Source organism: Lampris incognitus, chromosome 1 (assembly GCF_029633865.1).
Source record: "Lampris incognitus isolate fLamInc1 chromosome 1, fLamInc1.hap2, whole genome shotgun sequence".
In the NCBI taxonomy this organism is placed as follows: Eukaryota; Metazoa; Chordata; class Actinopteri; order Lampriformes; family Lampridae; genus Lampris; species Lampris incognitus.
In genome coordinates this window covers 154,089,748-154,105,403 of record NC_079211.1, presented here as the reverse complement: position 1 = coordinate 154,105,403, position 15,656 = coordinate 154,089,748, and the positions used below count along the sequence as shown (strand labels likewise).

The following is a 15,656-nucleotide window of genomic DNA, read 5'->3' as shown; positions in this document are numbered from 1 at the left end:
GTGTCAGGTACAGCTGTCAGGTACAGGTACAGCTGTCAGGTACAGCTGTCAGGTACAGGTACAGCTGTCAGGTACAGCTGTCAGGTACAGGTACAGCTGTCAGGTACAGGTGTAGCTGTCAGGTACAGGTGTCAGGTACAGGTGTCAGGTACAGGTGTCAGGTACAGGTACAGCTGTCAGGTGCAGCTGTCAGGTGCAGCTGTCAGGTACAGGTACAGCTGTCAGGTACAGCTGTCAGGTACAGGTACAGCTGTCAGGTACAGCTGTCAGGTACAGGTGTCAGGTACAGCTGTCAGGTACAGGTGTCAGGTACAGGTACAGCTGTCAGGTACAGGTGTCAGGTACAGGTACAGCTGTCAGGTACAGGTGTCAGGTACAGGTACAGCTGTCAGGTACAGGTACAGCTGTCAGGTGCAGCTGTCAGGTGCAGCTGTCAGGTACAGCTGTCAGGTACAGCTGTCAGGTACAGGTACAGCTGTCAGGTACAGCTGTCAGGTACAGGTGTCAGGTACAGCTGTCAGGTACAGGTGTCAGGTACAGGTACAGCTGTCAGGTACAGGTGTCAGGTACAGGTACAGCTGTCAGGTACAGGTGTCAGGTACAGGTACAGCTGTCAGGTACAGCTGTACCTGACAGCTGTACCTGACAGCTGTACCTGTACCTGACACCTGTACCTGTACCTGACAGCTGTACCTGTACCTGACACCTGTACCTGTACCTGACAGCTGTACCTGACAGCTGTCAGGTACAGCTGTCAGGTACAGGTACAGCTGTCAGGTACAGGTGTCAGGTACAGGTGTCAGGTACAGCTGTCAGGTACAGGTACAGCTGTCAGGTACAGGTGTCAGGTACAGGTACAGCTGTCAGGTACAGGTGTCAGGTACAGGTACAGCTGTCAGGTACAGCTGTCAGGTACAGCTGTCAGGTGCAGGTGTAGCTGTCAGGTGTAGCTGTCAGGTACAGGTACAGCTGTCAGGTACAGCTGTCAGGTACAGCTGTCAGGTACAGGTACAGCTGTCAGGTACAGCTGTCAGGTACAGCTGTCAGGTGCAGGTGTAGCTGTCAGGTGTAGCTGTCAGGTGTAGCTGTCAGGTGCAGCTGTCAGGTACAGCTGTCAGGTACAGGTGCAGCTGTCAGGTACAGCTGTCAGGTACAGGTGCAGCTGTCAGGTACAGGTGCAGCTGTCAGGTGTAGCTGTCAGGTACAGCTGTCAGGTACAGGTGCAGCTGTCAGGTGTAGCTGTCAGGTACAGCTGTCAGGTACAGGTACAGCTGTCAGGTACAGCTGTCAGGTACAGCTGTCAGGTGCAGGTGTAGCTGTCAGGTGTAGCTGTCAGGTGTAGCTGTCAGGTGCAGCTGTCAGGTACAGCTGTCAGGTACAGGTGCAGCTGTCAGGTACAGGTACAGCTGTCAGGTACAGGTACAGGTGTCAGGTACAGGTACAGCTGTCAGGTACAGGTACAGGTACAGGTACAGCTGTCAGGTACAGCTGTCAGGTACAGGTACAGCTGTCAGGTACAGGTACAGGTACAGCTGTCAGGTACAGGTACAGCTGTCAGGTACAGGTACAGGTGCAGCTGTCAGGTACAGCTGTCAGGTACAGCTGTCAGGTACAGGTACAGCTGTCAGGTACAGGTGCAGCTGTCAGGTGTAGCTGTCAGGTACAGCTGTCAGGTACAGGTGCAGCTGTCAGGTGTAGCTGTCAGGTACAGGTGTAGCTGTCAGGTACAGCTGTCAGGTGTAGCTGTCAGGTGTAGCTGTCAGGTGCAGCTGTCAGGTGCAGCTGTCAGGTACAGCTGTCAGGTACAGGTACAGCTGTCAGGTACAGGTGCAGCTGTCAGGTACAGGTGTAGCTGTCAGGTACAGGTGTAGCTGTCAGGTGTAGCTATCAGGTGTAGCTGTCAGGTGCAGCTGTCAGGTGCAGCCATGGTTGTATTCGGCGCTCTTGCTTTGCTGCTGTGTGGAACGAGCATAGATGCCACGTTGGGGTTTTGTTTCCCTTTACACCTGTCTGAGGTGGAATAACAGGAAAGCTGAGTTGAACTAAAAAGACTTCATACGTGGGGAACAAAGGACGAAAAAGACAAATGTAGGGGGCGCCTGAGTGGTGTGGCAGTCCCTTCCACTGCCTACCAACACGGGGATCACCAGTCCAAATCCCCATGTCACCTTCTGCTTGGTCGGGCGTCCCTACAGACACAATGGGCCGTGTCTGTGGGTGGGAAGCCGGATGTGGGTATGGGTCCTGCTCGCTGCACTAGCGCCTCCTCTGGTCGGGCGGGGTGCCCGTTCAGGGGGGAGGGGGGACTGGGGGGAATAGCGTGAGCCTCCCATGCGCTACGTCCCCCTGGGAGAGAGAAGGGTAGTTGGCCAAGTCCAATTGGGGAGAAAAGGGGGGGAATCCCCCCCCCCCTAAGAAAAGAGACAGGTGTGAGGATGTGGAGACGGACCCAGGAAGTGTGAGCTGTCCTCTGTCCCTGCCCCGCGCCGCAGCATGATCACAGTAAAGGCACAGAATGGCATTTAAATGCCCCTTCTGCCCCCCCGAGCAGAGCAGGAAATAAAATACTTTCCCCTCATCTTGCTGTGAAGAGGCATGCCAATGCTGATGACCCAACTACATCCTTAAATCGTCACCGTAGCCGTAGCAATTAACGCACAGGCGTGTCCACACTGTTGCGTAACAAAGTGGACTCAGTTCCTTCTTAACAATGAGCTCAAAACCACAAGAGCACCGGGCGGAGTGTGTCGGGTCGCCGTGCTGGGCCCACACACAGCAGCGGCTCCCTGGCATTTCCCACAAACCGACACAACAACGCTCAAAACACATTTATTAGCTCAGTGTGCGCAGGTCTTCTGAGGGTTCCTGCTAGACCAGAGAGGCGAGCGAGATCCGCCTGCAACACCCTCGAGTGTGAAATGCCCCACGCGCCTGGCCGCTGTCCGCTCACAGCACCGCTGGGTTATAGAAGGGCTGGAAATGTCATTAGGCCACTACTACTTCCCGGACCCATAAGAGGAGTTGAGTTTGTCGCACTTCACCAATTTCATCCACCTTGTTGGAGTTTTAGTGTGCGTCTGTGTGTGTCCGTGTGTGTATGCTTGCATGTATTTGCACAAAATTGTGAGACCTTGGGATTTTGGTGGAACAAACCCAACTTGTTTTGTGACATGTTATTGTTTCTGCCTTCAGGCCCTGGACAGTAGTGCCACAGAGCCCTCATCACAGAAGTCAAAGGCCCCTCGACAAACGCAGTATTGAGATGGACTATTCACACGAGTCCTGTGACCCGGTCCACTCCGTCCAGCATTACTGAGGGGACACAGTGATAGAGACTCATTTATAGGACACAAGCCAAATGCCTTGGGTAATCAGGAGGAGCCATCCATCCATCCATCCATCCATCCATCCATCCATCCATCCATCCATCCATCCATCCATCCATTATCCAAGCTGCTTACCCCAGCTGGGGTCGCAGGATGCTGGAGCCTATCCCAGCAGTTACTGGGCGGCAGGTGGGGAGACACCCTGGGCAGGCTTGCTAGTCCATCACAGGGCCCACACCCACACACCCACACACCCACACCCACACACACACACCCACACACCCACACCCACACACACACACATTCACAACTAGGGACAATGTAGTACAGCCGATCCACCTGACCTACATGTCTTTGGACTGTGGGAGGAAACTTGGAGCCCCCGGAGGAAACCCATACAGACACGGGGAGAACCTGCAAACTCCACACAGAGGACGACCTGGGAAGACCCCCAAGGTTGGACTACCCGGGGCTCGAACCCACGACCTTCTTGCTGTGAGGCGACCGTGCTAACCACTGTGCCACCGTGCTGCTAATCAGGAGGATATTACTGTGAAACAATATTCCTGCTGACATCAGGAAATGACCCCCCCATCCGTCTTATGCATTCACTGTGACATGTGACTCCTTAACTGTGCCGTTGATGGAAGACGAGAAAAACCCTGAAGTCAGCGTATCCTGTGTGAAGGCCATCCAGGTGACTGGAGGTGGGACACTCAACTGTGCCGCACTAAAGTGATTACAGATTTACACTCTTTTGCAACCAGCAAAAACCCTTTTTCCAGCTCTGCCCCTCCCCCCCGGCCCTAACCCCTTTCTAATGCCACTTGTGTGCAGGGGTTAAATAACCTGCCAACTTACTCTGCGTCTTCCTGAACACCCGCGTGCTCATGAACTTGAGGAAGCGGTTGGCGTAGAACCCCGGCCGGTGCACCGAGACGGAGTCCTGAGGGCAGACAGAGAGACAATGGCAGGCTTTCGGCAGGCGGGAACGGGAGAGGGATGACAGTGGGACAGAATGAATGGGCATTCATAAAAGACACAGCTATCAGATTTGCAAACCTATGGACTTACACCGTCGTAAACCAAGGCTTTCCACGAGTGCTCCAGCTTCTTAATGAACCTGAGGACATAGAGACAACAGGCCCCGTTACAAACGCGTCCGCGAGACACAGCGTCCCCGGCTGGGCAACGCTGGGGTGTTTCCCACCTCCCTCCCTCCCTCCCTCCCTCCCTCCCTCCCTTCCTTCCTGCTGCCACAAGCAGTAAAGGTGGCTTTTCAAAAGCAAACAACCCAACGTTGACCATTATGGAACAGCTGGCCTTTAACGCTCTCAGCTGGGCATGAACTGGCGGGCCCGTCGTCACGGGACGACGGGCCCGCCAGTTTACGTCTACATACCCCGCCGACTTTGTCTGCACATATCCCTTTTGATACTTTAAGAAGGTTGAAAAACTGATCAGCCAAAGGCTTCTTCTTCTTCTTCTTCTTCTACCCCGCTCCCCGCCGACTCCCACCTCCTTCTTTCCCTTTCACCTTTTCTCACAGGACATCAAGTCAATGAGGACCGATGGGGACCACTGTGTGCACCTTAATGCCGTCTGGTGGAGAAAAGATTCTCGAGTGGCCTTTTCAGGAGCCGGCGAGCGGCCTCGCTGCGTACTGCATCACTCCATGCCGCTCATTCAACGCAAGCAGTCTTGTCCCGGCAAACGAGTCCGACCGGGCAGCTAATCTGTAAGAAACACGCCTATACACCACACGGCCATGGCGTGGCCTGGCATCCTTGGCCTTCACAACAAACGCTCCTTTCTGTGTTCTCACATATTGGTTTTTTGGGGGGGGAGGGGGGGGTTATGCCCCACATTCTGGAAATAGTTAATTTTTCAGGAATTGAGAAAGAAAACTTCCGGAATTATAATAGCCGTGTACTTTTGACAACAGTCTTCTGAATGAGTGTCAAGGATAACAAAACCTGTTCATTACATAAAGGATGCTCTCACCCCCCCCCTTATTTTTTCTCCCCAATTATATCCAGTCAATCATCCCACTCCTCTGACCCGTCCCCGTCTCTGCTCCACCCCCTCTGCTGATCCGGGGAGGCTGCAGACTACCACACGCCTCCTCCCATACATGTGGAGTCACCAGCCGCTTCTTTTCACCTGACAGTCAGGAGTTTCACCAGGGGGATGTAGCGTGTGGGAGGATCACGCTGCTCCCCCCAGTCCCCCTCCCCCCTGAACAGGCGCCCCGACCGACCAAGGGAGGCGCTAGTGCAGCGACCAGGACACATACCCACATCTGGCTTCCCACCCGCAGACACGACCACTTGTGTCTGTAGGGACGCCTGACCAAGCCGAAGGGAACACGGGGATTCAAACCGGCGACCCCGTGTTGGTAGGCAACGGAATAGACCACTACGCCACCCGGACGCCCTGCTTTCATTTCTTTGATAATATCCTGACATTCTGATTGATTCTCATTCTGATATCCAAAGAGAATATCATGAAAGCCCCATTGGCGATACGTCGGTGATACGTCGGTGATACATTGGTGATACGTCGGTGATACATCGGTGATACGTCGGTGATACGTCGGTGATACATTGGTGATACATTGGTGATACGTCGGTGATACATTGGTGATACGTCGGTGATACATTGGTGATACGTCGGTGATACGTCGGTGATACGTCAGTGATACATTGGTGATACATTGGTGATACGTCGGTGATACGTCGGTGATACATTGGTGATACATTGGTGATACATTGGTGATACGTCGGTGATACGTCGGTGATACGTCGGTGATACATTGGTGATACATTGGTGATATGTCGGTGATACGTCGGTGATACATCGGTGATACATTGGTGATACATTGGTGATACGTCGGTGATACATTGGTGATATGTCGGTGATACGTCGGTGATACATTGATGATACATTGGTGATATGTCGGTGATACATCGGTGATACATCGGTGATACATTGGTGATACGTCGGTGATACATTGGTGATACATTGGTGATACGTCGGTGATACATTGGTGATACATTGGTGATACGTCGGTGATACATTGGTGATACGTCAGTGATACATTGGTGATACATTGGTGATACGTCGGTGATACGTCGGTGATACATTGGTGATACATTGGTGATACGTCGGTGATACGTCGGTGATACATTGGTGATACATTGGTGATATGTCGGTGATACGTCGGTGATACATCGGTGATACATTGGTGATACATTGGTGATACGTCGGTGATACATTGGTGATATGTCGGTGATACGTCGGTGATACATTGATGATACATTGGTGATATGTCGGTGATACATCGGTGATACATCGGTGATACATTGGTGATACGTCGGTGATACATTGGTGATACATTGGTGATACGTCGGTGATACATTGGTGATACATTGGTGATACGTCGGTGATACATTGGTGATACGTCAGTGATACATTGGTGATACATTGGTGATACGTCGGTGATACGTCGGTGATACATTGGTGATACATTGGTGATACGTCGGTGATACATCGGAGATACATCGGTGATACATCGGTGATACATTGGTGATACGTCGGTGATACGTCGGTGATACGTCGGTGATACATTGGTGATACGTCGGTGATACATCGGAGATACGTCGGTGATACGTCGGTGATACATTGGTGATACGTCAGTGATACGTCGGTGATACATTGGTGATACATTGGTGATACGTCGGTGATACATTGGTGATACGTCGGTGATACATTGGTGATACGTCGGTGATACATTGGTGATACGTCAGTGATACGTCGGTGATACATTGGTGATACATTGGTGATACGTCGGTGATACATTGGTGATACATTGGTGATACGTCGGTGATACGTCGGTGATACGTTGGTGATACATTGGTGATACGTCAGTGATACATTGGTGATACGTCAGTGATACGTCGGTGATACATTGGTGATACATTGGTGATACGTCGGTGATACATTGGTGATACGTCGGTGATACATTGGTGATACGTCGGTGATACGTCAGTGATACGTCGGTGATACATTGGTGATATGTCGGTGATACGTCGGTGATATGTCGGTGATACATTGGTGATATGTCGGTGATACGTCGGTGATACGTTGGTGATACGTCGGTGATATATTGGTGATACGTCAGTGATACGTCGGTGATACGTCGGTGATACGTCGGTGATACATTGGTGATACGTCGGTGATACATTGGTGATACGTCGGTGATACGTCGGTGATACGTCGGTGATACATTGGTGATACGTCGGTGATACGTCGGTGATACGTCGGTGATACATTGGTGATACGTCGGTGATACGTCGGTGATACATTGGTGATACGTCGGTGATACGTCGGTGATACGTCGGTGATACGTCGGTGATATATTGGTGATACATCGGTGATACATTGGTGATACGTCGGTGATACATTGGTGATACGTCGGTGATACATTGGTGATACGTCGGTGATACGTCGGTGATACGTCGGTGATACGTTGGTGATACATTGGTGATACGTCGGTGATATATTGGTGAGACGTCGGTGATACGTCGGTGATATATTGGTGATACGTCGGTGATACGTCGGTGATACGTCGGTGATACGTCGGTGATACATTGGTGATACGTCGGTGATACGTCGGTGATATATTGGTGAGACGTCGGTGATACGTCGGTGATATATTGGTGATACGTCGGTGATACGTCGGTGATACGTCGGTGATACGTCGGTGATACATTGGTGATAGTCGGTGATACGTCGGTGATACATTGGTGATACGTCGGTGATACGTCGGTGATATATTGGTGATACGTCGGTGATACGTCGGTGATACGTCGGTGATACGTCGGTGATACATTGGTGATACGTCGGTGATACATTGGTGATACGTCGGTGATACGTCGGTGATACGTCGGTGATACATTGGTGATACGTCGGTGATACGTCGGTGATACGTCGGTGATACATTGGTGATACGTCGGTGATACGTCGGTGATACATTGGTGATACGTCGGTGATACGTCGGTGATACGTCGGTGATACGTCGGTGATATATTGGTGATACGTCGGTGATACATTGGTGATACGTCGGTGATACATTGGTGATACGTCGGTGATACGTCGGTGATACGTCGGTGATACGTTGGTGATACATTGGTGATACGTCGGTGATACGTCGTTGATATATTGGTGATACGTCGGTGATACGTCTGTGATACATTGGTGATATGTTGGTGATACGTCGGTGATACGTCGGTGAGACGTCGGTGAGACGTCGGTGATACGTCGGTGATATGTTGGTGATACGTTGGTGATATGTTGGTGATACGTCGGTGATACGTTGGTGATATGTTGGTGATACGTTGGTGATATGTTGGTGATACGTCGGTGATACGTCGGTGATATGTTGGTGATACGTTGGTGATACGTCGGTGATACGTCGGCGAGACGTCGGTGATACGTCGGTGATACGTCGGTGAAACATCGGTGATACGTCGGTGAGACGTCGGTGATACGTCGGTGATATGTTGGTGATACGTTGGTGATACGTCGGTGATACGTCGGCGAGACGTCGGTGATACGTCGGTGATACGTTGGTGATACGTCGGTGATACGTCTGTGATACATTGGTGATATGTTGGTGATACGTCGGTGATACGTCGGTGAGACGTCGGTGATACGTCGGTGATACGTCGGTGATACATTGGTGATACGTCGGTGATACGTCGGTGATACATTGGTGATACGTCGGTGATACGTCGGTGATACATTGGTGATACGTCGGTGATACATCGGTGATACGTCGGTGATACGTCGGTGAGACATTGGTGATACGTCGGTGAGACATTGGTGATACGTCGGTGATACGTCGGTGATACATTGGTGATACGTCGGTGATACATTGGTGATACGTCAGTGATACGTCGGTGATACATTGGTGATACATTGGTGATACGTCGGTGATACATTGGTGATACGTCGGTGATACATTGGTGATACGTCGGTGATACGTCAGTGATACGTCGGTGATACATTGGTGATATGTCGGTGATACGTCGGTGATATGTCGGTGATACATTGGTGATATGTCGGTGATACGTCGGTGATACGTTGGTGATACGTCGGTGATATATTGGTGATACGTCAGTGATACGTCGGTGATACGTCGGTGATACGTCGGTGATACATTGGTGATACGTCGGTGATACATTGGTGATACGTCGGTGATACGTCGGTGATACGTCGGTGATACATTGGTGATACGTCGGTGATACGTCGGTGATACGTCGGTGATACATTGGTGATACGTCGGTGATACGTCGGTGATACATTGGTGATACGTCGGTGATACGTCGGTGATACGTCGGTGATACGTCGGTGATATATTGGTGATACATCGGTGATACATTGGTGATACGTCGGTGATACATTGGTGATACGTCGGTGATACATTGGTGATACGTCGGTGATACGTCGGTGATACGTCGGTGATACGTTGGTGATACATTGGTGATACGTCGGTGATATATTGGTGAGACGTCGGTGATACGTCGGTGATATATTGGTGATACGTCGGTGATACGTCGGTGATACGTCGGTGATACGTCGGTGATACATTGGTGATACGTCGGTGATACGTCGGTGATATATTGGTGAGACGTCGGTGATACGTCGGTGATATATTGGTGATACGTCGGTGATACGTCGGTGATACGTCGGTGATACGTCGGTGATACATTGGTGATAGTCGGTGATACGTCGGTGATACATTGGTGATACGTCGGTGATACGTCGGTGATATATTGGTGATACGTCGGTGATACGTCGGTGATACGTCGGTGATACGTCGGTGATACATTGGTGATACGTCGGTGATACATTGGTGATACGTCGGTGATACGTCGGTGATACGTCGGTGATACATTGGTGATACGTCGGTGATACGTCGGTGATACGTCGGTGATACATTGGTGATACGTCGGTGATACGTCGGTGATACATTGGTGATACGTCGGTGATACGTCGGTGATACGTCGGTGATACGTCGGTGATATATTGGTGATACGTCGGTGATACATTGGTGATACGTCGGTGATACATTGGTGATACGTCGGTGATACGTCGGTGATACGTCGGTGATACGTTGGTGATACATTGGTGATACGTCGGTGATACGTCGGTGATATATTGGTGATACGTCGGTGATACGTCTGTGATACGTCGGTGATACGTTGGTGATACATTGGTGATACGTCGGTGATACGTCGGTGATATATTGGTGATACGTCGGTGATACGTCTGTGATACATTGGTGATATGTTGGTGATACGTCGGTGATACGTCGGTGAGACGTCGGTGAGACGTCGGTGATACGTCGGTGATATGTTGGTGATACGTTGGTGATATGTTGGTGATACGTCGGTGATACGTTGGTGATATGTTGGTGATACGTTGGTGATATGTTGGTGATACGTCGGTGATACGTCGGTGATATGTTGGTGATACGTTGGTGATACGTCGGTGATACGTCGGCGAGACGTCGGTGATACGTCGGTGATACGTCGGTGAAACATCGGTGATACGTCGGTGAGACGTCGGTGATACGTCGGTGATATGTTGGTGATACGTTGGTGATACGTCGGTGATACGTCGGCGAGACGTCGGTGATACGTCGGTGATACGTTGGTGATACGTCGGTGATACGTCTGTGATACATTGGTGATATGTTGGTGATACGTCGGTGATACGTCGGTGAGACGTCGGTGATACGTCGGTGATACGTCGGTGATACATTGGTGATACGTCGGTGATACGTCGGTGAGACATTGGTGATACGTCGGTGAGACATTGGTGATACGTCGGTGATACGTCGGTGATACATTGGTGATATGTTGGTGATACGTCGGTGATACGTCGGTGAGACGTCGGTGATACGTCGGTGATACGTCGGTGATACGTTGGTGATACGTCGGTGATATGTTGGTGATACGTCGGTGATACGTCGGTGATACGTCGGCGAGACGTCGGTGATACGTCGGTGATACATTGGTGAGACGTCACTGATACGTCAGTGATACGTCGGTGATACGTCGGTGATACGTCGGTGATACATTGGTGATACGTCGGTGATACGTCGGTGAGACATTGGTGATACGTCGGTGAGACATTGGTGATACGTCGGTGATACGTCGGTGATACATTGGTGATACGTCGGTGATACGTCGGTGATATATTGGTGATACGTCGGTGATACGTCTGTGATACATTGGTGATATGTTGGTGATACGTCGGTGATACGTCGGTGAGACGTCGGTGAGACGTCGGTGATACGTCGGTGATATGTTGGTGATACGTCGGTGATACGTTGGTGATACGTCGGTGATACGTTGGTGATATGTTGGTGATATGTCGGTGATACGTCGGTGATACGTTGGTGATATGTCGGTGATACGTTGGTGATACGTCGGTGATACGTCGGCGAGACGTCGGTGATACGTCGGTGATACATTGGTGAGACGTCACTGATACGTCAGTGATACGTCGGTGATACGTCGGTGATACATTGGTGATACGTCGGTGATACGTCGGTGAGACATTGGTGATACGTCGGTGAGACATTGGTGATACGTCGGTGATACGTCTGTGATACATTGGTGATATGTTGGTGATACGTCGGTGATACGTCGGTGAGACGTCGGTGATACGTCGGTGATACGTCGGTGATACGTTGGTGATACGTCGGTGATATGTTGGTGATACGTCGGTGATACGTCGGTGATACGTCGGCGAGACGTCGGTGATACGTCGGTGATACATTGGTGAGACGTCACTGATACGTCAGTGATACGTCGGTGATACGTCGGTGATACGTCGGTGATACATTGGTGATACGTCGGTGATACGTCGGTGATATATTGGTGATACGTCGGTGAGACATTGGTGATACGTCGGTGATATATTGGTGATACGTCGGTGAGACGTCAGTGATATATTGGTGATACGTCGGTGATATATTGGTGATACGTCGGTGAGACGTCAGTGATATATTGGTGATACGTCGGTGATATATTGGTGATACGTCGGTGAGACGTCGGTGATACGTCGGTGATACATTGGTGAGACGTCACTGATACGTCAGTGATACGTCGGTGATACGTCGGTGATACATTGGTGATACGTCGGTGATACGTCGGTGAGACATTGGTGATACGTCGGTGAGACATTGGTGATACGTCGGTGATACGTCTGTGATACATTGGTGATATGTTGGTGATACGTCGGTGATACGTCGGTGAGACGTCGGTGATACGTCGGTGATACGTCGGTGATACGTTGGTGATACGTCGGTGATATGTTGGTGATACGTCGGTGATACGTCGGTGATACGTCGGCGAGACGTCGGTGATACGTCGGTGATACATTGGTGAGACGTCACTGATACGTCAGTGATACGTCGGTGATACGTCGGTGATACGTCGGTGATACATTGGTGATACGTCGGTGATACGTCGGTGATATATTGGTGATACGTCGGTGAGACATTGGTGATACGTCGGTGATATATTGGTGATACGTCGGTGAGACGTCAGTGATATATTGGTGATACGTCGGTGATATATTGGTGATACGTCGGTGAGACGTCGGTGATACGTCGGTGATACATTGGTGATACGTCGGTGAGACGTCGGTGATACGTCGGTGATATATTGGTGAGACGACGGTGAGACGTCGGTGATATATTGGTGATACGTCGGTGAGACGTCGGTGATATATTGGTGATACGTCGGTGATACGTCGGTGATATATTGGTGAGACGTCGGTGATACGTCAGTGATATATTGGTGATACGTCGGTGAGACGACGGTGAGACGTCGGTGATATATTGGTGATACGTCGGTGAGACGTCGGTGATAGGGCATGGGTCCTTCCATACCTGTATGACTGGAGAATGTCTATAATTCCCAGGAAGATGAGCAGCTTCTCATCTTTGTGTGTCTTGGCAGGAATTCCACCCATCCTAAAGTGCAGTAAAAATAGATCTATGGTCAGATAATCTATACCTTATGAATGCAGTCAGTCAGGAAGTTCTTCAAATTGCTGCCCTTCCATTACCTACCTCCATACTACTGTGATGGCTGCTCAAACAGAGGCACTGTGCCAAGTCATATTTACAAGTGTTTGTAAAGGGCAGCGAAATATTTACATTCATCTGTGTTGCTGTCAGCATGTGAGGAATGACTGTGCAGCTCCGGCTGAAGGTGAGCAAGTCTTTGTATCTGTGTGCGTATATGTGTACACACAAGCAAGTGTGAAATGGACAAAAAGATACTAGAGAGAGAGAGAGACAGAGAGACAGAGAGACAGACAGACAGACAGACAGACAGACAGAGAGACAGAGAGACAGACAGAGAGAGAGAGAGTGGAGGGGGTCATGTGTGTGTCGTTATGCCCAAATACATGTACATAAGAAGTCTAAGCCAACTCACGTGTCGTCTGTAGTGAGGGCCTCGGCAGCCTTGCCGTCTCCCTGGATGGACTCCATGGCCGTGGAATAAAGGACCCTCTGCGCCACGGGCCTCCGCCCATCACCGCCCGCTTGGCCTGCCTCCCCCCCTTCTCTCTGGCTGTGGTCCAGCACATGAACCCCCAGAAGCAGACTGTAGTCCATAATCTTGAAGCTCTCCAAAACCTACCAGGGAACAGAACGGACATATGATTAGTGTCTTATTGACTGATCACTATGAAGAAGGCCTTCTTCTGAGGTGGCCACCGCCGACCGCTGTCCAACCAAAACAGTGTCTGAAGCATCGAGCGGACTGAGTGTGGATACCAGGTAGGTACGACCACTGCACTCACTGCAGCTTTACTTTATCTCTACACATTTCTTGTTACATTTTTCCATTGTCTTTCTGTGTCACCGAGTGGATATGTGGGATGTACGCAGCACTGACACCACCTTCTTCCTGTGACTCTGAGTGGATATGTGGGATGTACGCAGCACTGACACCACCTTCTTCCTGTGACACCGAGTGGATATGTGGGATGTACGCAGCACTGACACCACCTTCTTTCTGTGACTCCGAGTGGATATGTGGGATGTACGCAGCACTGACACCACCTTCTTCCTGTGACTCCGAGTGGATATGTGGGATGTACGCAGCACTGACACCACCTTCTTCCTGTGACTCCGAGTGGATATGTGGGATGTACGCAGCACTGACACCACCTTCTTCCTGTGACTCCGAGTGGATATGTGGGATGTACGCAGCACTGACATCACCTTCTTCCTGTGACTCCGAGTGGATATGTGGGATGTACGCAGCACTGACACCACCTTCTTCCTGTGACACCGAGTGGATATGTGGGATGTACGCAGCACTGACATCACCTTCTTGCTGTGACTCCGAGTGGATATGTGGGATGTACGCAGCACTGACACCACCTTCTTTCTGTGACTCCGAGTGGATATGTGGGATGTACGCAGCACTGACATCACCTTCTTCCTGTGACTCCGAGTGGATATGTGGGATGTACGCAGCACTGACACCACCTTCTTCCTGTGACTCCGAGTGGATATGTGGGATGTACGCAGCACTGACACCACCTTCTTCCTGTGACTCCGAGTGGATATGTGGGATGTACGCAGCACTGACATCACCTTCTTCCTGTGACTCCGAGTGGATATGTGGGATGTACGCAGCACTGACACCACCTTCTTCCTGTGACACCGAGTGGATATGTGGGATGTACGCAGCACTGACATCACCTTCTTGCTGTGACTCCGAGTGGATATGTGGGATGTACGCAGCACTGACACCACCTTCTTTCTGTGACTCCGAGTGGATATGTGGGATGTACGCAGCACTGACATCACCTTCTTTCTGTGACTCCGAGTGGATATGTGGGATGTACGCAGCACTGACACCACCTTCTTTCTGTGTCACCGAGTGGATATGTGGGATGTACGCAGCACTGACATCACCTTCTTCCTGTGACTCCGAGTGGATATGTGGGATGTACGCAGCACTGACACCACCTTCTTCCTGTGACTCCGAGTGGATATGTGGGATGTACGCAGCACTGACACCACCTTCTTTCTGTGTCACCGAGTGGATATGTGGGATGTACGCAGCACTGACACCACCTTCTTTCTGTGTCACCGAGTGGATATGTGGGATGTACGCAGCACTGACACCACCTTCTTTCTGTGTCACCGAGTGGATATGTGGGATGTACGCAGCACTGACACCACCTTCTTTCTGTGTCACCGAGTGGATATGTGGGATGTACGCA

The 15,656-nt window shown here is 50.7% G+C and overlaps 1 protein-coding gene across 1 annotated transcript in view; it reads right to left on the bottom strand.

The window, feature by feature from the left end:
* Positions 1 to 15,656, bottom strand: part of pip5k1bb (phosphatidylinositol-4-phosphate 5-kinase, type I, beta b) — a 135,074-nt gene that overhangs the window by 34,150 nt on the left and 85,268 nt on the right. Inside the window, exons 6-9 of the mRNA XM_056280474.1 lie at positions 13,850 to 14,052; positions 13,297 to 13,380; positions 4,401 to 4,449; positions 4,188 to 4,272 (exon numbers count right to left, since the gene is read on the bottom strand). Coding sequence (XP_056136449.1) covers positions 4,188 to 4,272; positions 4,401 to 4,449; positions 13,297 to 13,380; positions 13,850 to 14,052 — 421 coding nt within the window. The remainder of the gene's footprint in view (positions 1 to 4,187; positions 4,273 to 4,400; positions 4,450 to 13,296; positions 13,381 to 13,849; positions 14,053 to 15,656) is intronic.